The sequence below is a fragment of the Lissotriton vulgaris genome, chromosome 6 (assembly GCF_964263255.1).
Source record: "Lissotriton vulgaris chromosome 6, aLisVul1.2, whole genome shotgun sequence".
NCBI lineage: Eukaryota > Metazoa > Chordata > Amphibia > Caudata > Salamandridae > Lissotriton > Lissotriton vulgaris.
In genome coordinates, this window is record NC_141694.1 from 1,529,572,141 (window position 1) to 1,529,595,065 (window position 22,925).

General features: G+C 41.8%; 1 protein-coding gene across 1 annotated transcript in view; it reads right to left on the minus strand.

Annotated features, from left to right (window-relative positions):
• The window catches only part of PAK5 (p21 (RAC1) activated kinase 5), an 856,297-nt gene that overhangs the window by 138,315 nt on the left and 695,057 nt on the right, over nucleotides 1–22,925 (minus strand). Inside the window, exon 4 of the mRNA XM_086927707.1 lies at nucleotides 6,192–6,683. Within this exon, the coding sequence (XP_086783833.1) occupies nucleotides 6,192–6,683 (492 nt within the window). The remainder of the gene's footprint in view (nucleotides 1–6,191; nucleotides 6,684–22,925) is intronic.

Sequence of the window (22,925 nt, forward strand, 5' to 3'; positions counted from 1 at the left end):
AGAACTTATTAAATTTATATTTAAACTCGGTCGTGATCCGAGAAAAGGGTTAGAGAAATCATTTAAAGGTTGCCAGGACCGTCTTCTGGACGTCCTTGGTCCCCTAACAAGAATCCTTGACTCGGCTGAGGAGTGCCATATCCAGGGGACTCCCCTTGATATTAACCTTATTAGAGGCTGACGTCAAAGAGCAATAATTCTCTTAGGGAACACAAATGCTAGTTTTAACGCTGAAAGGCGTAGATTGATCCGCTATAAGATTGACCCCAAACTTTCCGATATGGCCGACAAGGAGCCATATTTGAACCCAAAAGGTCTTCTCTTTGGAGAAGAATTAATAAAGTCACTTGGGAAATATGTATCGACCTTTACAGCCCTAAACAAGGCACAACAGAACATGAAAAGAGTTTTTAATAATAACCTTTTTGGAAGGTCTGGGAGAAGGGGCCTTTCTTCCGGCTGATTTAACTAGAGGCCCTATCAACGATACGCGGCTTTGGTCGGGGATAGCAGCAATACAGCGGATCCACCTTCTACCCCCAGCGTGGGAGAGGAACTTGTGGTTCAAGATCCCTTGAAGCATTCAACTCCAATCCAACAAGTAAGTGCTCCCTCCTCCCCTATCCCTTCTATACCCTTAAAGGTGGGAGGCAGACTCAAACTTTTTTTCCAAAACTGGAAGTTGATAACTCAAGACCCATGGGTACCGAACACAGTCAAGGGTTTCATGATAGATTTTGTTCAAGTTCCCTTTCAATCTTCCTTTCCAAAAGACAAATCTCTCTCTTTAGAGAAACAAAAAATAGTAGAAGAGGAAATCTCCTCTATGCTCAAGAAGGGTGCCATAATAGAAGTTCCCTTGGACACTTTAACTTTCATAAGTACATTATTCCTCGTAGAGAGAAAAGGAAAAGACTTGAGGCCGGTGATAAATTTGAAAAGTCTCAATAAATTTGACATTTCAAGACGGAGGGTATTCATCTTCTGAGAGACCTCCTCTTAAAAGAAGACTGGCTGGTCAAACTGGATTTAAAGGATGCGTATTTCACGATCCTTTGGCCGTAATCCATCAACCTTTCCTCCAATTTATGTGGAAAAATCACCTTTATCAGTTCCAGGCACTTCCGCTCGGACTTTTATCTGCCCCTTGGTGTTTTACCAAGGTGATGGGAACGGTCGCCTCTTTTCTGAGAGAAAGAGGTATTCGCCTTATCATTTATCTAGACGACATTCTGATAATGTCTAAAGACCTCTAACAGATCCTCCTAGACCTAGAGACAGTTATGAATCTTCTAGAGGGTCTAGGTTTCCTTATAAACAAAGAAAAGTCTATTCTGACTCCCTCAAAATCACTAGAGTTCCTCGGTTTCACCCTGGATACCTCCAAGTGTCTCCTCCTCCTTCCTTCAATGAAAATATCAAAGATCAAAAAAGAAATACGACACATTTTGAGACAAACAGACCTTCCACTGAGGGATCTATCCAGACTCTTGGGTCGTCTTTCTTCTTCTATTCAGGTGATTTTTCCAGGCCCACTGAACTATCGGGCCTTACAAAGGATAACAGGCAGAGCTCTGAGATCTGGCCTCTGGTACGAAGATCGGATTACCCTAGATCAGGAAGCCAAATCAGAACTAGTCTGGTGGTTAGACAACCTAGAAGCATGGAATGGCAAGGCAATCTTTGGTTTGGAACCAGATTTTATTCTGGAATCCGATGCTTCCCTCCATGGTTGGGGCGCATGCTTTTTGGACCAGAACACCGGAGGGATTTGGTCTCAGGAAGAATCATCTCACCACATCAACTTCCTGGAAGTTACGGCTGGCCTTTATGCTCTTATGAGCTTCAAACATTCCCTCCAGGGGAGATCAGTCATTTTAAAGATGGACAACATGTCCGCTGTAGCTTACATCAATCGTCTGGGCGGTACCAAATCTGCCAATCTTTCCAATCTAGCCAGGAAGCACTGGATGTTCTGTCTAGAACACACAATTGCACTCAGAGCGGAATACTTTCCAGGCAAATCGAACGTGTTTGCCGATTGGAGTTCCAGATTCCTATTGGATCACAGCGATTGGAAACTCAATCCACTTGTCTTCAATTGCCTGAACAAGATCTGGGGCCCTTTCGAGATAGTCCTTTTTGCGAGCCGTCTCACGTATCAACTAGAAAATTATTTCAGCTGGATGCCGGATCCCAGCGCTCTAGCAGTGAATGCCTTCCTGCAACCTTGGTCAGGAATCAACGCATATGCCTTTCCTCCCTTTGCCATGATCCAGAGAGTCTTACAGAAAGTGAGGCAAGAAGGGTGCTCCCTGGTCCTGATAACTCTGTTTTGGCCATCCCAAGCATGGTTCCCCACCACTCTAGAACTAGCATGCGACATTCCCTTCTTAATCCCTTTCCTAGAGAATCTCCTCACAGACGTAAACGGAGATTCCCATCTCCTAACCCAAATGGGGAGTTTGAACCTTCTTGCCTGGAGAGTGTCAGGAGATCTAACGAAATCTCAGGACTTTTGTCTTCAGCTGCAACTCTCCTTAGAGAGTCCTGGGCACCAGGTACCCACTACAGATACAATAACATTTGGAAATCCTGGGTACATTGGTGCCTGGAAAGGAATTTGGATTCCCTTCAGGCACCTATCGTTAATGTGGTAACATTTCTGGTTGAATTATTTGATAAAGGTTTAAGTTATAGATCTATTAATTGCTATAGATCCGCTATTTCTGCTGGTCATGTACTTGTCAACGGAAAAACTGTGGGTAAAAATGTTATTGTTTGCAGAGTAATGAAGAGTATTCGTTTGAAGAGCCCCCCAAAACCCAAAAATGATACCCTATGGGATGTGAACTTGATTCTGGATCTTTTCAAGTCATGGCCTGAAAATCTCCTTTTGAATAGAAAATTCCTCTCCATCAAACTAGCAACTCTTCTTTGTCTTATTTCTTTTCATAGAGTCTCTGATGTCAAAGCCCTAGAGATCTCTAATAGGTCTTATAACTTATTTGGTGTCAAATTCGAGGTTTATAGAAGAACCAAAACCATGTCTGACTCTATCTTCTATCCTCGTTTCGATCCTTGCCCAAAACTTTGCATGGTTGAGTGTATGAAAGCTTATGATCTAAGAATGTCAAGCGTACGTCCTTTTGCTGAAAAACAACTTCTTGTCTCTTTTATCAAACCTCATAGAGCTGTTACTTCTACTTTCATTGCTAGATGGGTTAAGAGAGCCATGGACTTAGCTGGTATTGATTTATCAACATTTCAAGCTCATTCTACTAGAGGTACTATGGCCAGTAAATCTCTGTGGTCTGGAGGTAAGTTAGATGATATTCTTAAAGCGGCCGACTGGTTGAACGCTAGTACCTTTGCTAGACATTACTGTAAACCTATCGAACATATGTCTAATGTTGTATTACAAAACTACCAACATGCATAATGTAGCCTCTGTTCTTGTAATGAAATTGCGATTACCATGACTAGAGAATCTGGATTTCATTAAAGACACAGAGGCTGACATTATCCCACCCATCCCACTCCTTAGTGGTTGATAATTTATGATTTGTATTTACATTTATGCTAATGTAAGGCTTTATTTCTTGTTTACATGTATTCATGCTTGAAATGTCTTATTTTGATCTAGAGAGACTCATTATCTTCTTTCTTTTCAGATAACCCTTCTTCTTAACCTTGGATACCTTGTGCTGATTCCCTGCTTGGTTATTTTCCTCTTCAAGTCTCCATTTGGATACTTTGGAAATCTTCAAGTTTACATTCCAACACCTCTGAACTTTTTCTTTACTCTTCACATGTTTAAAAAGAGGCAGATTGTTGTCATGCCATATCATTTACCTTGTTTGAATGTTCTCTTAGGAACCTTTTTATTGTGACATATGCGGCTGCTTGGAGACTGCAATAAAAGACATTGCATAATGTCAGCCTCCGTGTCTTTAATGAAATCCAGATTCTCTAGTCATGGTAATAGGAGAATCGCATTTCTCACCTATCTTTCAATGCACAGTGGCAGTGCACTCCACAATTTCAACTGTATGCCCTAGCTAAAATCTGCCAAGCTAGTAGGGAACCAACACTGATAACCACTATCATGGGCAGTTTTAATATCCAGAATTCAAACAATATAGCCAAATTCCATCAGTAAAGCTATTCAGACTCTTCAACAGGCAAAAGACTGAGCCTTTGACTAAGTAACAACAATCATATATCCACTTTCAGAGCACAACTAGTCCGCCTAATCACAGAGCACCACAAACACCTCTGAGCCCTCTGCCTCATTTGGAAAGAATTACAAACATCCCTCACTAATTATCAGGCCTCTTCCAATTTCACCAATCTGCCACACCATTGTGCTCTAGCACTAACCACAATCTGAGATTTCCTACATGGCACTTGTATTGATTTGGGGGCAGATCACTGAAAGTGGCAGGAAGCAAACAAGAAAAACAATCTGCCCCAAATCCTCAGACAGATTAACAACTTCACTAGTTGTAATGTAACTTAAAATATTTACAACTAAATGTATCTTTGTGAAGGAGGCACCTATATGCTATTTTGTCCTTCTTAGACTGTGTGAATCAAAATATGTTCAGGGCTTGATTCACAAAGCCATTTGCTCTATTAAATCAACATTTAAATGCTAAACTGCATTTATGAACATATGAGATTCGCAAAAGGGTATATTGCAGATGTAAATCCTTTTACTTCTATGGAATACTACCACCCACTTTTGTAATTTTTCACAGGAGTAAAACCATCAAAATCAATGTGGAGTGGTTATTACAAGGCATGGTATGCCTTGAAAAATGGAGGGGACAGTATTCTTCCATTGAAAAAATGTATTTCCCCATTAAGAAAATAAATTAAATGTGCTGGTTGCTACAATATTGTACCCTGTGTACAATACTGTATTGCCCAGGGCCCAGGACAAAAAAGGGAATTTAAGGCGGTTTGCTATGAGTATGCCTGAAAAAATGTGAATGACATAGTTTTCCAGGCATAACCTTGGTAAGTTTTGAGAACTTATAAAAAGTGCAAATGTACAAGGAAGCAGAAATGGAAAAATTTGAAAGTATTTTCCCAATTTTTATAGTGACCTGGGCTCTAAATGTATCTCCTTCCTTGAGTACTGAATTATGCATTTCGACCCTTTTGGAAACTAACTTAAAGGGTCTTCCTCAGGTCGAGCTAATAAGGGAGCACCACCGCCTTAAATTGGCCACTATGAACGAATTGATCTAGAATTCTAATGATAGATAGATAAATTAACAGATGGATGCCCAACAGTATACTGTAGTGTCGGTGTCTGTGTGTGTGCACTTGTATTATCTGTGTCGTCTTTTTCAAGAATGTCCTTTTTGTCCATATATCCAGATGCCTCCATGACGTTTGCGACCGGCATCTCTCTTAGCAATAAGGAATCATTGGTTAGATGTTTGATTAGGAACGCAGTCTTTAGACATGAACATCACCAAAACAAATCTGGGATTCCTTGCCAAGGCGGAGGCCATTTTAGAAAGAGGGAGCAGGAAGAGGTCACTGGGTAAAGAGTGTTCAAAGTACATGTGCCTGCCATATAGTACACAGTCTCTTCTACTTAGCCGGAGGCCATCTAATTAACAGAGAAACCTTACTATTAAGTGGTGCCTGGCCAACAATTTGCGACTTTGTCCATGTTCTACAATCATTTGTACTGTTCCACAATGGCAAACTGCACAGACCGCACTCATTTTGATAACTGTGGGTGAAGGGAGAGACACCAATAACGATGGGCCAAAAGGATTTGAAATCAGACTTGGCAGCATTTTCTACCACTAAAAACAAGAGGGTTGAGATAGAAAGAAGGTTTAATTATCAGGCTGGTGTGCTAGCAGGTGGGGTGTCTGCTCCCTTGAAGTCTTATAGCTTGTCACGCAAGAAAAATAAGATGAAAAGGGTAACCCTCTGGGCACAAAGTTGGCTGCACCATAAGAAAGTCCACACCCTTGATATTAGAAAGGCTTTCACTGCTTCCACCATAGACACATGGGTAAGACGGCTGACTACTGCTGGATGTGCAATTCTGCCATGTTAAAAAGCTGCCTCAAATGGACTGCCACCTTAACATTTCTCGTTGACTTTACCATGCTTCACAAACATGCCACAACAACGTCCAGAACAGAAACACAGCTTACCTCATTGAACAAGAGCTCCCGCCTTTGTTGTTTCCTGAGATCCATTTTTTTAACTGCAACTTGCTTCCCTGTATGTTTCTCTGTCGCAATGCACACTATTCCCGTGGAACCTTCCCCGATTTTAATGAAGTTATCCAGATACTCTCGTGGGTCCCCAGGGCTGACAACCAGCTGCAGCGCAGCCCTGAACTGTTCATGTGACACTCGCGAAGGCTGCTGGTCAGAAGATGAACCCCAGCTTGGGGGAGGATACGCGCTTGAAGTAATACTGGGGGAGCTTGGATAAGAAGCCGTGGACGTAAAATGAGAACTAGCAGGTGGAGAAGGCTGGTTGTAGTGAGAAGATTTGTGGTACACAGGAGGATACTGGTAACTACTTGCTGAATAACTAGGCTTGCTTTGGCTTTGAGGTAGTTTGGTTGTGCCTCTGGGATAGGTGTCAGATCCAGACAGTGAGGGGCTAGCAGAATTTTGTGCTCGGTCGTATTCCCCCTGCAAAACAGAAAAAAGAGGTAAATCTGTATGTGTTGTTTAAAGAAACTGAGCAGTAACTGCTTTCGTGCATACAAGGTGTCTTACAACAGTATCTTGAATGGTGCATGTCCTTGACTACTTTTGTTATGCAAACTTGTCTTCTCACCTCACAATTTCATGAGCAACACAAGAATGATATGAAAGTGAGTGATATGAATAATGATACAGAGCAAGATATTTTCATAACACACCATTTAGTGTGAAAAATGGAGAGAAAGAAAATGAAAAACCAACGCTTGAGTGCACATTAAATACTGCTCAGTAGGTAACAGCGCCAGGGGCACAGGTCTTTGGGGGGGGCCCACATGTCACAGGCATGGATATTGGTGAGTCTCAATCAGGTGTTCATGTTTCTGAGGTCAATACAACGTGTATCACTGAGTTCAGCAACAACACCCTTGGTTGTTGCAATGTATGTATAGCAGGGGATTCGAGAACTTTGAAAAATAACAATTTAATATGATTATATAATTCTCGGCTAAAATGTAATTATGTTGTGCATGGCAGGTAAAAGAAGGTAACAACAGTTCAAAGATATTCCAGGAGAGGCCCACCCACTTATAGGGGTGGGAAGGGAAAAGTGACCCTTTTGTGTATATAACCCTCACCCACTTGAATAGTGGCATGCTTCATCATCGGGTTCACCATGACTCACCACAAGCAGGGGAGTTGAGCGTAAGATAGGTATATAGATGGGATAAGACCCATGATAAAAGTTTGACTACAGGGCCGCCCTCTCATGCCTTCATGGGAACTTTGTCCCACTTTGTTTGGGTAATCCCCAACAGCGGCAAGTATGTGTATATATATATATATATTAGATATTTTATGAATTTATTTGCATGCCCATAACAGTGACCACACGGTAAACATGTGGGGGAGGGACCTCTTTACTAACCCATCCTGACAAAAGCCCAGGACCTCACACAGGCCAGTAGAACAGGGCTGAAACATGTTGGAGATATAGGGTCATTGGGCCATCAAATCTATGGAATTAGAATAAGTATGAAGTCGATTTGCACACTGACAATCACAAATGAAAAATGTATACAGAAATGTAACAAAATGTATGTCAAATGTGTTTCTGGAAACCTCAATAAAATATGTTTAAAAAAAAATAGGGCCATTACACCCTCATAATGAAATGTTTTTTTACCTTCCCTCCCACTCTACCAATATTTTTGAAGTGGGTGAGGAATTTTACCTCTAAGGTTACACCCCCTTACACACAAAAATACTTGTAATCTGGTAGGCGGGCAGAAGTGAGTTTTGGCGGTGCTGGAGCATGCCAAAACTCATGTTCGGGTCCTTAGTATCTACTGCGTAGAATCTTTGCCCTGTTAGAAAAATGTTCTGCAGAACCAACAATTTGTGTGAAACATACTATTCACAAGCCAACTGTCATCTACACACATAGTTACTCTTCAATTCAAAGAATTATAATGTGTTAAATACCTCTACACACCCATGATGCATTAGAAACACGTGTTTTGTTCACACACCCATTAGCTGAACACAGGCTGTGTAACATAAGGTAGAAAAGGAATATGGTAATTAGCTGCCACTATCCAAACTATAAAATAAACTGGCACACTCATTGGATGATGTCATCAGTGATTCCATAAATGATGTCATAGAACATGTTATGAGTGATGTAATATGTGAGGTCATAAGCAGTGCATGGCGGGGTCACATGTTATAGCTAGCTCTGCTACGTATAACTGGTGAATTTGTGTGTGTTTTTAATGTTTAAAATGTTAATGTTGTCACTGACATATTCACCTAACTATAACGTTATATTAACCTATATGACAAAGATATCCTGACCTCCACCACAGAGGCCAGACTATCATTCTTCACATGTGATAACATAGTGGACAGGTACACAAAATAAATGCGGCATATCATGCTTTATCACCTCCCATGTACCTCTATGCACATGGCACACATACTTGCACTATGTGGTAGTCGAAATCCAATCAGCCCGCTAATCAGACCCATCGAAATTTCGCACATAGGAGACCCAGCAATTTACACATTCTCCTACCAAACATGCATGTCTATCTCTTATCACTGTGGACGGACAGGCTGAGTGCTATAGTGCCACACCAGTGGTAGTTGTGTGTTGTTTATATTTTAAACATAACATAACTTGTGACTGCGAAAAAACTAACACATTGGGTCCGATTTCACAAAAGTAATTTGAGACAGTATTCTAACTTCACGACTTTCGGTATTCACAAAGGGCATTTAGGAGTAGTAAAGTTAGGATTTTGCCTCAGTTAAACTTAAGTTTGGCCTTAAGTTAAACTTAAGTTTGGCCTTAAGCTAAACTGAAGACCAAAACTTAAACTTAAGACCAAAACTTTGTCTCAGTTAAACTTAAGTTTTAGTCTTAAGTTAAACTTAAGAAAGAAACTTAAACTTAAGACTAAAACTTTGTCTCACTTAAATTTAAGTTAAACTTAAGACCAAAACTTTGTCTCAGTTAAACCTAAGTTTTCATCTTAAGTTACACTTAAGACCTAAACGTAAGTTTAACTGAGACAAAATCTTACCTTTACTACTCCTAAATGCTCTTTGTGAATGCCTAAAGTAATAAAATTAGGATTTTGTCTCAGATTACTTTTGTGAATCGGGCTCAATATGTTTTTTAGCTGCAGTAACTACCATATAGGATGACAAAAATGCAGACTGAAATCTTGTGACTCTGGCTACAACATTTTTAAGTGCAGATATAATGTATGTAGAAAAGTGTTCAAGACGTGGATGCTACTCTACTATCCCAGTGCAAATGGAGATCTTTATACACACTGTACAAACACTATAAAATCTATATCCAGAGGAACGATAGTTTTGTAATCAACAACATACCAGATACATTATTTATGTCAAACAATATTTTGATTAAAAATCATCTGACATCAACCAAGAAAGAGAGCATGGGGTAAGCACCTGAAACACCGTGTATAATTTGCCTAGGCCACTCGTTGATATCGATTTGCTCACTTCTTTTTCAGGGTGGATTTTTAAATTGGGTTTGTTAATATATTTTATAGAAACATACCACATAAATATTCATTCTTAGAATTGGCCACATAAGTGTCACGGTGTTTGAGAACGTGTACACATGTACGTTTGAAACAGCAAACCTTCTAGCACATAAAACAATGCTTGAAGGCTATCTGCACACATCACAGGCATCCTCACGTAGTTGATTCACTTTTTCAGGTTAATGTCCTTTCTTGAAAATGAGAAATTATGTGAAACACGGGAACAAATACAGCATGCACCGTCATTCATGATGCTTCAGTGATAGGCTTAAAACAGCAATGGTATGGATAAGATAATAGAAGGGGAGTAGAACATTTTAAATGTATTTTCCTAACTTAGAATATAAGAAAGAAAATGGGCCATGCTTGAAAATTAAGCAAAAAATGTTTTTGCTAAATTCTCTACTGAGCACTTTTAAAACTGGATGTGCGCATACAAAACAAATCTGGCATGTGTGCACCTGCACTAATCACAAAAGACGGCGTGTATAAATAATTATGATTATGAAAATAAATACAAGATTCTATATGGTATTGATTTAACATTCAATCCACCTACGTAACCCTTGAGGTTTCAAGTGAATAAAATCCACACAAAGCTGAGCAACCGGCATTTACACATGCGTTCACAAAACTCCCTTTTTGTGCATCCTCCACCAAACCAAAAGAAAGCTTACTTGCCTTTGGTAATTTTTCTGGTGGAAACTTTATCTTCTATGCTTTTGAATATCACCAGGTGTGAGATTTGATCCGAACATTTGGCAGTTGTGCTACTGCGCAGGTAGGTTGCATCAGCTCTGCCTCAGTCTCGCTTACTACCCAGATATGACAACATTGAAGCTGCAAAGTGAAACCCGTGTGCCCAACGTCAGTTCCTCATACATTTTCTTCTGAGCCCTTAGATGCAGAGATGTGGACGCATTGATTGAATAGTGGCTTTGAAGTGCAACAATTTAACATAGACTCTTACTATCCAGATGAGTACGACCCATTCCTCAAGAGGGGAGGTGAGCAGCATCAAAGAGAAATCTGCAGGTAGATAGGAATTCAAACACAAACATTGTTACCGTAGGTAAGTAACTTTCTTCAGAGTATAGATATCACAGCAATAGCCATCGCAGGAGATGGGTCTGAAGCAGAGGCGCAACTAGAACCACATTTCGGGAAGGGCTCCGAAAAAATTCGGGAGCGCTGACTCTTTCAGTAATATGCACAGTGGAGATGCAGGGGCTCTAAGAAGGGGTCAAAAGCAACAACGCCTCATTAACACGCAAATGGTCTTTTAAAGACCTGTGAAGTACTTGGGTGTGGCTGTGTGTGTGCCCAGGAAGCTAGGATTGTAGAGGGAGAAGTAGGGTGTTCTCTTCTCCAAATTTCATTACAAGCACCCAGGAGACTGAGGAGAGAATATACGAATTGAGAAGTGAATCATTCCATGAGCGCCAAATTCTCCTTGAAAACACCCAAAGGATTGTTCTGGTGCCCAGGAAGCTGTCTCAGCCCGGGCTGCCACACACGACGGGGGATGCTGAAGCCCTTTGAGCCCAATAGGCATTGCGCGCCTGGTCTGAAGTAAAGGTCACACCAGAAAGTCTTGGCGCATCGAACAAGCAAAATTGCCATCCATTCTCCAATATTGCTTGGCCGGTGTGTGAAGCGAAGCCTATGTTAGTGTAAGGTTTATTTCTAGAATGCAAGAACAAAAAACATTTAAAGAGGGTCAATGGGGATTTTAAAGACCAAGCTCTGATGTGGCCCCTACATATACTTGAAAGACAAAAAAGTATCAGAGGGTCTAGGGTTAACAAGAACAAGAACGCCGGATATGCACCTACAGAGGACTCTAATACCATGCCATGTGTGAACTATAGAGATATAGGTCAGCCTTACATTGAACCCACCAAGTGATCAGATAAGGATGCCCATCAGTCACCACACCGAACCGCCCTTCATCATTTGGGTTCCTCTTAAGACCACTCTTGGTGTTATCTATTATCTTTCACATGGAGGGCTAAGGTTGTTAAAAACCCTCACATGATCAGATAGATTTTTCGTGGTCTTACTTATCAACTAGGAGGATGCTTGAGTATTAAAGGAGGGGACTGATGTTGCAGTGCAAAAATTGGTGAAAACAAAAAAGAAAGTATGTGAAGTAAAATTAGATGAGGGGGTACTGGACATAAACTTTATTCTGTTGCTACCCTCTCTACCAATTTTAAAAAGTAGTCAGAGACAACCAAAATATTTTTGGATTGTCTAGATGTATTCCAGGGTCAACATGTTTCAGTAATTCATGACGCAGATTGTCATTGCTTTCATCAGGACCACAATAAAATGATTGCTACTACGAACAAGTGCTCTTAAAACAAAAATTAGTGCTCAAAACTTTGAATAGATTTCAAAACCGATACTTAGATCACCTGTATCCACTAGGTGTCCACATCGGTAGCTTCACCTTTCCAAGTTAGGGGTTTCCCACTTGGAAGATGTATGGACCTCACCCCACCTGGCCACGTCTAAGCCGATCGGGCTTAGATGCCAACAAGAAGTACCGACGGAGAGAGCAGTGCTTCCCCTTTACCCTGAGCCGTGGCCAGGTGGGGTGAGGTCCATACATCTTCCAAGTGGGAAACCCCTAACTTGGAAAGGTGAAGCTACCGATGTGGACACCTAGTGGATACAGGTGATCTAAGTATTGGTTTTGAAATCTATTCAAAGTTTTGAGCACTAATTTTTGTTTTAAGTGCACTTGTTCGTAGTAGCAATCATTTTATTGTGGTCCTAATGAAAGCAATGACAATCTGCATCATGAATTGCTGAAACATGTTGACCCTGGAATACATCTAGACGATCCAAAAATATTTTCGTTGTCTCTGACTACTTTTTAACATTGGTAGAGAGGGTAGCAACAGAATAAAGTTTATGTCCAGTACCCCCTCATCCAATTTTACTTCACATACTTTTTTTTTTGTTTTCACCAATTTTTGCACTGCGACATCAGTCCCCTCCTTTAATACTCAAGCATCCTCCTAGTTGAGAAGTAAGACCACGAAAAATCTATCTGATCATGTGAGGGGTTTTAACAACCTTAGCCCTCCATGTGAAAGATAATAGATAACACCAAGAGTGGTCTTAAGAGGAACCCAAATGATGAAGGGCGGTTCGGTGTGGTGACTGATGGGCATCCTTATCTGATCACTTGGTGGGTTCAATGTAAGGCTGACCTATATCTCTATAGTTCACACATGGCATGGTATTAGAGTCCTCTGTAGGTGCATATCCGGCGTTCTTGTTCTTGTTAACCCTAGACCCTCTGATACTTATTTCTAGAATGGCCACCCCATTGCTAATTCCACAAAAAAATGTCTTGGCTTTGGTAAAATGAGCTCTGGTTTCTTCTGGGAGTTCTTCTTTGGCCAATATCTTAATCTATTTTAATGCAAAGTACAATCCAATGAGACAGGGTCCTCTTCTGGGCTGTTTTACCCTTCTTATTGCTTACATATCTGACTAAACAAGTCGTAGAATTTAAAGTCCTTGGTCCTGACGACATGGTAGCTGACTACTCTATATGGAAACAGCCTAAGTAGCCTCCCCTTCGCTTTGGTGGGATGGGGTGGAGAGAAAAATTTATGAAGCATAACGGACTGCCCCATATTGACTGGACAAACCACCTTTGGAAGTAAAGCTGCTTTTGTTCTCATGACCAGTTTGTCTGAGTAGACACAAGTAAATGGAGACCGGACAAACAGCATTTGCAATTTACTTACACACCAAAGCAACATGCTGGCCATCAAAACACAGTCTCGAGCATCAACTGGCAGACAGACACGTTCATACGGAGCCCGAATCAAGTCTATTAGAACCAGATTAAAGTCAAACTGAGGCATAATAAAAGGAGAATGGGGATAAAGAAATAACAGCTCCTTCAGAAAACTCATGACTGTTGAGGACTTGAATGAAGAGGGTTGGTCTGGAAAACAGATAAAGGCTTTTAAGTCTGCAACATAGCCCTTAATTGCGTTCACTGTTTTTGCTTGCTGAGCCAACAAAAGTGCAAAATGCGACACATTGGAGAGGTGTGGTTTTAGAAGGTTGCACTCTCCACCGGACACCAATCAACACAATGCTTCCACTATCCTGCATGAACTGACTTTTGTAGAGGGGTGAAGTGGAGAAGACTTACTTTGGTCACCTTCAGCAGCAAATGAAACAAACAAAGATGTCTCCCACTCAATCTTCAAGAATGAAGGTGGAGACTCTGGATGTTGGGATGGCCAAATTGCCCCTCTGACTACAATAAGGAGATGATGGATGGAGCGCCAAAACTTTTCAGACACTCACCCCTAATCACAGATCTGGGTTGAATCCATGACTGTTCTTTAGCTCACTTCACCAACCTAGTTAATACCCAGCCATGCGCAAATCAGTCTTGACCCTGTTCCTTATGGGAACAGTCCAACCTGAACTACTGAGCCTGGTCTTCCCTGGACCAGAAACAAGGATCCAGGGACCGGTTTTGGGGTAACTTACCTCATCAGCCAGGCTAGCATGAATCAAGTGGAAAAGTGAGCAAGGGACCCACGTCTGGGCATACCCTGCCAAATTAGGGCAAACTAAGCAAACACAAGGAGATGATGGACTGAATGCTGAAACATTTCAGACACTCACCACCAGTCACAAATCTGGGATGAATCCATCACTGTTCTTCAGTTCACTTCCCCAACCCAGTTCAGATCCAGCTATATGCAAGTCAGTCATGACCCTGTTCCTTATGGGAACAGTCCAGCCTGAACTACCAAGCCAGGTCTTACCTGGACCAGAAACAAGCATCCAGGGACCGGTTTTGGGGCAACTTCCCTCATCAGCCAGGCTAGCTTGAATCAAGTGGCAGAGTGAGCAAGGGACACACACTGGCCATACCCTGCTAGCTTAGGGTGAACAAAGCAAACCACAAGGAGATGATGGACAGAGCACCAAAACTTTTCAGACACTCACCACCAGTCACGGATCTGGGTTGAATCAATCATCCTACTTTAGCTCACTTCACCAACCCAGTTCATACCAGCCATATGCAAATCAGTCTTGGCCCTGCTCCCCATGAGAAGTCCAGACCGAACTGCCAGGCCAGGTCTTCCCTGGACTAGAAACAAGCATCCTGGGGTGGCATGGTGAGCAAAATACCAATGGATTTAACCCAGATCTATTGACTGGGGGTGAATGTTTGATTTGCTTTGCATTCCGTCCATCATTTGTATGTCTTTTGCTTCCTCTGACTACAACAGCGGGAGCAGGAGCTGAAGTGGGAGGCACAAGGAGAATCTCGAAAGGCTTGAGTACCACACTCTTTTTGAGTTGTGGCAATCAAAATGACTTCTAACCAGTCTTGCCACAGCTTCCTTAGCACACAAGAGGTCAAGGGTATGAAAGAAAGATATGATAGTGGACAATTCCATGGCAAATGAAATACATGAGCCCAAGTCGCCCTGTAACAGAAATAGGAGGGCTTGTAGAGTCCTCCTTTATTTTTACAATTATTGTAGAGTTTTAAGATGTCTAGTGTATGTTTATAACAAGTTGCATTGTAATTAAAAAATGACATTGATGATTAGTTGAAATTAAACTGAAAATGACTAATATATCAAAGGATCATGATGAGCCAACAGTTATTAGCCCTGTTTTCCTGCCACCAAACTCGTTCGGTATTGGTACAAGGTTTAAATGATCTGTTTATGTTGATTGATTTAACAATTTGTGATAAAGTGAATTTCATAACTAGCAAATTGTCTAGGATAAGTCAATAAATAATGCTGATGTCTCAATAGGTTATTTAGACATTAGGGATAAGTGCACACTTATCAATATTAGTTAAGATTTGAATTTAAGGAATTAATATTTTTTACAATGGCTGATGTGATATGTTCTACTAAAATCTTATTTTCCACTTATTGTGAAGCCAGTTTAATTAGTTCATATAGGAGAGAAAAAGAATAGTTTGCACACTTAGCTTTAGAAGAATGACTCACAATTGCATTTGTATTTTGCTTTTGGCTTATGGAATATTTTATATGTATTCATGTTTCTTCTTTTGTGCTAAACCCCATTGACATCGGATAGCGATTTGTGATTTCATCTCAATCAATTGATTAATTTAATTAAATGTTTTTTGTTAGAAATGGAGTTCTCTAGTTGGCAGAGGTAGGTACCTTTGTCCAAATAGGGACCCTTGCTTCTAATCAGGGTAAGGGGCATACACACTTCAGATAACTCCTGCTCAGCCCCTGGGCAGCTTGGCACGAGCAGACAGACTTATCCGAAGGTAATGTAAAATATTTGTACTCAAAACACACAGTAATACAGTGATAGCACAACAAATGGACACCACACCAGTTTAGAAAAATAAAGTATTTTTACTTAAACTCAACAAGACCAAAACAACAAAAATCCAACATACATGTAATAAGAATATGACTTTAAAAATGTTTTAAACAACGCGGTCTATAGAAAACTATGGATGCCTGATTTCTCACAAAGTAACTGTAGATGCGTCAATATTCACTAGGCCAAACAGCCGCAGAGAGGGGAAGCATCGAGAAACAAAGAGATGCGTCAGTTCCTGAGACCTTGGGGAGGCAATGCAACAGTTCTTTTGCACGCAGGAGAAGTGATGCGTCAAATCCACTCTGTAGGGGGGAAGTGATGCGTTGACTCCAAGATGGTTCGGGTCTGTGGGTGATGCGTCAGGAAGACTTGCCACACAGGTGCGATGCGTGGAAATCCGAGATGCGACAGCAAGCGAGGCGGAGGCGGCGAGCGAAGATGTGCCAGCTTCTTCAGCTGCGATCCTTTTATGCGTTGTTTCTTGCAGCAGCCTGAGATTCTTCTAACACATTGGTGCTGCGTTGGAAAAACAGCTACAAGAAGAGGGATGCGTCAGTTTCTTCAGTTCTTCTTTTCTTCCAGCTCCCAGCAGCAGGGACAACCTTCAGAGGCCCATACCTGGAATAGGTACCTCCTGGCAGGTCATAACTCCCTGCTACAAAGTTCAGAGGGCCTGGAGGGTGAAGTCTTTGTGTCCTTGAAACTTCAGAACAGGAGGCCAACACACACAGGCCCTTGAAAATCTTCATCAAGCAGGTTCACAGCAAAGTTCCAGTCTTTGTCCTTTTCTTGGCAGAAACAGAAACTACAGGCCAGCCCCACATAGCACACAGCAAAGGGGCAGTACTCCTCCTCACAGCTCTTCAGCTCTTTTCTTTGGCAAAGGTTCTTCTTGAGTCTAGAAGTAATCTAAAGTTTCAGGGTTTAAGGTCTACTAGTTATACCCCATTTTGTCTTTGTTCGCTTTGTGCAAGGGTCTCTGAGCCCAGTCCAAACCAGGGGGTAGCTCGGACCTACCATGGCAGTACCTTACATGTAGGAAAAGGGAATGTTAGTGCCTGGCAAGTGGGTGCAATTAAAAATAGACTATCCATTAGAGTATTATTAAGACAAACACATTAATCCAATCATCTTGATCGATCATACACATGTTAATACCCCTATGAAAGCACCCACTGCACACTGAAGGAGGACTGTAATACAACTCCCAATTATATCACAAAAGCTACTTTATTTAAAACATTTGTACACAATGATGCCATTAAAATGTCACAAAAGATATGTGACAGTCTTTTTTTTTTGTTGGTAAAAACACAGTGTTATATAAAATACATTACAATGAAAACATCATACAATACAAAATTTCATGAACAGAGAGAAAAAGAAATTTGACAGTCCAATTTGTCATGAATACAGCATATCGAGTGGGATAAATTCTAAACCAGGCCTTGATGTACTTAATTTGACACCATTAACAAGACCGAGTATCCCCGTAGATTATGCTACCAAGTGGGTGCGATTGCCAGGCCGACATGGCAGTTAATAACTGCGCATAGACACTGCAGTGGCAGGTCTGAGATAGTTTTTCAAGGCTACTCATGTGGATGGCACAATCAGTGCTCCAGGCCCATTCGTAGCATTTGATTTACAGGCCCTAGCACACTTCGTGCACTTTACTAGGAGCTTACCAGTAAATCAAATATGCCAATCATTGAAACACCAATACATATTAACAATTTACACAGGGGGCATATGCACTTTAGCACTGATTAGCAGTGGTAACGTGTCCAGAGTCCTAAAGCCAACAACCACAGGTGAGGAAAAAAATAGGAGAAAGAAGCAAAACGTTTGGGGATAACCCTGCAAAAAGGGCCAAGTCCAACAGTCTTGAAGAAGGTGAATCCAATACCAGACGAATTCCACCAAAACGTGCATGCACGTTTTAAATGTATCTACTGTTGTTAGCCTGTGAATGAGGAAAGATGTTGTTATCTTCTCTGGCAGTAGAACCTGTATTTCCCAACAGGGATTGCTTTTAACTGGACTTGACTGATGCTTGTCACTAGGTTTCATCTATGGGACTGATTTATATCTACACTATGTTGTTATAACTAACCAGATATACTCACTAAAGGAATTTTGGACTGCCATTTATGAGTTGTTAAATGTGTTTACTAACCTAGCATTCAAGTAAATGTACCCTTATAATGCAGAAGAAAGTACATTTGTATGACTCTATTAAATTCATTGACACTCTGTGGGTATAGAAGAGTTTAGCTATTTTTAACCCTTAATCAACCCACAACCTTCTCTATTTTGATGCAGAAGTGGGCTTGTCCCAGGTCACATTGATGAGCGTCATGAGTTCCTTGTTGAAGGGGAGCACAGGTTTGAAGATGCTGTGGCTTGTTTGCAAGATCTCTGTTAAGAGATTTAACTTAATCACCAGCATTGGAAGTGACAACATCAGTACCTCTGCAGTCTTCTTGATAACAGCAGTGAACAAAGCGATGTTTGTAGCATTGCAGGCGACGGTCCAGAGGGACATTTCTTGTCCATGTCAAGCAGTCTGATGTATCTGCATCTGCTAGAGGGGAAATTGGAAGCTTCACTGCTGTCCTCCTCGCCCAGTAGAATTATTCGTGGCATCTGAATGTGTTCAGATTTTGACATAATTATGTCATCTAATCATTTCCAATATTCCTCCCTGTGCAAAGACTTTGGCTGAGTGACATTTCTGTATTGGTCTTCTTCTATTAACCCTTTCACTTTGTGTCTAGAAGGCATCACAACGGCTGTAGTTTGAGGCATGGACTCAAAAGGCGGAGCAGGTGCCAAAGTACGCTTTAGTGGGCGGGCTACTGGAAGAGCGCTGGTAACCCGTGCCATTACAGTAGGAACGAAAGAGACATGCCATGAGGTGGACATCTAGAGTCAACTTGCTACTTAGCCAGCAAAGGCTATGGAACAGCCCCATCTTAGTTTATATGAAGGAAAGGACCTGCTCTGGTTTGGCAGTAGGAACTCCTGATATGCTTGAAGATAGCCCTGCATCGAGGCAGGATCTGGCACCTGAGCTGGGACTGGACCCAAAGTCAGTGTCAGTTCTCCAGCCAGAGTGATGTCCATCAGCTCCCTCTCAGAGGGAGGTTTTGCTGGTGGTGGAACGCGTAAAGGTGAAATAGTTCTGGAGACAAATCCGCACCTAGGAGATCAGTTGTCCCACCAGGACCTCTTCTTATGCTTCTTTAACATGTGCTTAAACGACTTCAAGAAAACGACCATCGCGACTTTGACCAAACCAAGATCTGGAACGTGAGTGGCACCGAGCCCAGCACTAATCACATGTGCACCATAAACAACTTTGACTCCCGCTTCTTGATGACTTTTGAATGTATGAGGTAGCACTGGCCTGTAACTGAGAGTGGTGCTTTGACCCCAAGCACCACAAGTAGAACTCTTGGGGTTCAGAGATAGACATTTGCTCATGATAGAAGCAACTGGGTTGAAATCCTGACTCTTTTGTAGGAGACTTGTACTATCACTGAAAAATATTTGGAAGTTTGTTTAAAGCAGCTTTGATCTGCGGGTGCAGAAAGAAGGGAACTAAAGACAAGCACCAGGGAGGGTCATGTGCAGGGTGTGTTCAAAGCTAAGATGGAGCCAAAATCACATAAGGATGCAGGAAAGATATTGCAAAAGTTCCAGATCGAGTGCTTGGGGATATTCAGAGGGTGGGAAACGTACAGGTTGAAGTACCCATCAGAAATTCGATGTTGCTCTTACTGACTGCAAATAGAAACAACACTTAAAAATTACTGGGGAAATCCATCATGCTTGTAAGAAGAACTAACCTGGTTTGAGAATTTTACTCACAGTCAATTGGTGAAGAACTATGTCCCGGCGATTAATGAAACATTGGATGATGTATAATAAATGCACAAAACACTGCACAGAGGGGATGCAATGTTGCTTGTTATGTGAATATCTATTTTCACAGTAGTTCCAAGAATACTCCTAAATGCGAAACATAAAAGTATCTCTCTTTTGTATGAAGAATCAGACTGATTAGCAATATTGATTTAGAATGTTGTTGAAAGATGGAAAATCCTGTGTGAATTGGAGCCCTGCACTCAGCCAACAGCGAACACATCAATACAATCTTTAAAAGGCAAGCATCAGTGGAACATACAAAACAATTGCCTTCCACTGTCATGTGATTGAGGTCACAAGGCTACAGAGACTCTTGGCCTTGATTCGATCAGTAACACTGTATTTAAAGTAATCTTTTATTCTTATTTGCAGGTATCATGCTTGGTATTTTTTCACATTACACACAACATTTGAAATGAGACCAGTGGGCTATCGGAACACATAAATATAATGAACAGGGGGCCATATGTACACAAAGATACAACCTTTCTACCACTGAGTAAAATAAGTCCTGCTTTGCAGTAGAGTTGATGTATGCTTATCAGGTGTGCTAAGTACAGTCATATTCAATGCAGGTCTGACACTTACTACTGTCCTCAAATACGCGAAAGGTGACAGGCGGAATGCTTGAATAAGACTAACCAATGGCAATTGCTTGGGGTAGCTTTCCACCTCATTGTTCTTTTGCCCCGTATGCCACCTCTGACTTGACCCAGCCACATGCAAATCAGTTCTGGTCCTGCTCCAATTGAAACAGGCCAGCCTGAACTGCTGAGCCAGGTCCTCTCTGAACTAGATCACCTGCAACCCAAGATTGGTTTCGGCCTCACTGGGTATCTTTAGTCCGATGTATCTTGATTCCAGTGGCAAAAGTGAGCAGGGACCCATGTCTGGGCATACCCTTAGCCATTTAGAGCATTACATCAAACACACAAACGGTGACGGGAGGAATGCTTGCAATAAGTCTAATCATCGACAATCACTTAGGGTAGCATTTCAACCCCGCATTTTTGTGCCCACCATGTCACCTCAGATTAGAGCCAGACATATGCATATTAAACTTGGTCCTATTCTGATAAGGACAGTCCAGCCCAAACTTTCAAGCCAGGTCCCCTCTAATCTGGAACCCTTCACAACCAAGCCTGGTTTCAGCCTAATTGGGTGTCTTCAGTTGGGTGCACCTTTGTTCCGGTGGCACAGAGAGCATAAGACCCACATTTGAGCATTCTCTTGGCCACTTAGAGCATGACATCAAACACACAAAAGGTGATAGGAGGAATGCTGGCAAATAGTCTAAGCACTGGCAACCTTTCGGGCTAGCACTCCAGCCCATTGTTGTTTTGCCCACCATGCCTCTCCTCAAATTACGCCCAGCTATATGAGAATAAGCCTAGGTTAGTACAATAGGGGCAATCCAGCCCTAACTGCCCAGCTAAGTCTTCTCTGAACCAAACACAAGAAACATAAGACCAGTCTTGGCCTAACTGGTGCTCTTCAGTTGGGAGCAGCTTAGTCCTGGTGGCATAGTGAGCTTGAGCCCTGATTAATTACGACAGGTTGGGACAATTCAAGTATTCCACCGGTCTCCTTAGTTAACTTTTCCGTTCACTTCAGTGCGACACTCAAAGTAAAATGGACATCCCTGACTTAAGTCACATGCTCAGTGTGTCACTGGAACCAAGCTGCACCCAACTGAAGAGATCACATTAGGTCACAAATGTTCTTGGGATGGCTGTGCTCTCTTCGGAGAGGATGGAGCACTTGTTATTTTTGGCTATTGTGATAAGTCTTGTGTGCCCAATCAAACCGTTCCATGCATTCACTCTAGTTTCTTTATGGTGGATTAAACTAATAGGTTGGGGGATATGTGAGCTCATACACATGGTTGGTGGGATTAATAAATGAGCTAGAGAAGAATAGGTTTTTGTGGGTTGCAGGTGTAATTTATAGAAATAACATAATGGAGATTAAGGCAAATATGTATGCGCTCAGAGATAGGAGGCATGCAGAGGATGGAAAGAAAACAGGGCCATTTGAAAGAACAAAGAGGCAACAATCAGATGTATTAATTGAAGGCCAGTTTTTCCTGTCATATTGTAGGGATGCAGAGGATATTTTTGAGATAGCATGCAGGTTGAGGATGCAAACTATAAAAAGAAATACCCAAATTTGCATGTGAAAACTGTGTTATATTAGATATTTTTGACAGGCACTAGAATCAAGAAAACTGTCTGTCCGCTGTTAGGCTACTGTTGGCTCATGATTTCAATTAGGTCAGTGGACCAGCTCAAGGACTGGAAGTGCAAATTAAGGGCTTGACGCATATGCCGAGATATATCAAGAATTAAAGGCTACACTCAAAGAAAGCAGTAATCTCACTGTGGTGTCCCACATAGGGAAAGTAAGCAGACACATGGATGATATCTTATGGACATCAGCTTCCTTTAACACAGGTCTCTTCAAACGTGACAAGAAGGACTAGGCGAGAAGGGAGGGGGATATGCCAGCAGCAGAGGAGCCTGATAAACATCAAAGCGGCCGAAAGGGGAGAAAGGTGGGGTGAGTTCACGCTGAGGTGAAAAGAAGTACTGGGCGAGAAGGGGGGGGGGATGGCTGCACATAGGAGCCTGATTAAAGCTGCAGCAGGGAAGGAGGCAGAGGAGGCTCTGATGGAGAGCAACGCAAAGCCATATGGCTGCTATGCGCGCATGCACGCCTGGTGCACGGTAGCTCTATGCCAGCGATACCAGCGGTAGCACTTTGAAGACCCCCTTACTAAATGCCTTGCTACAGCGCATGCGCGCTGTCTCAGCAAGACCTAAAAAGTAGCATG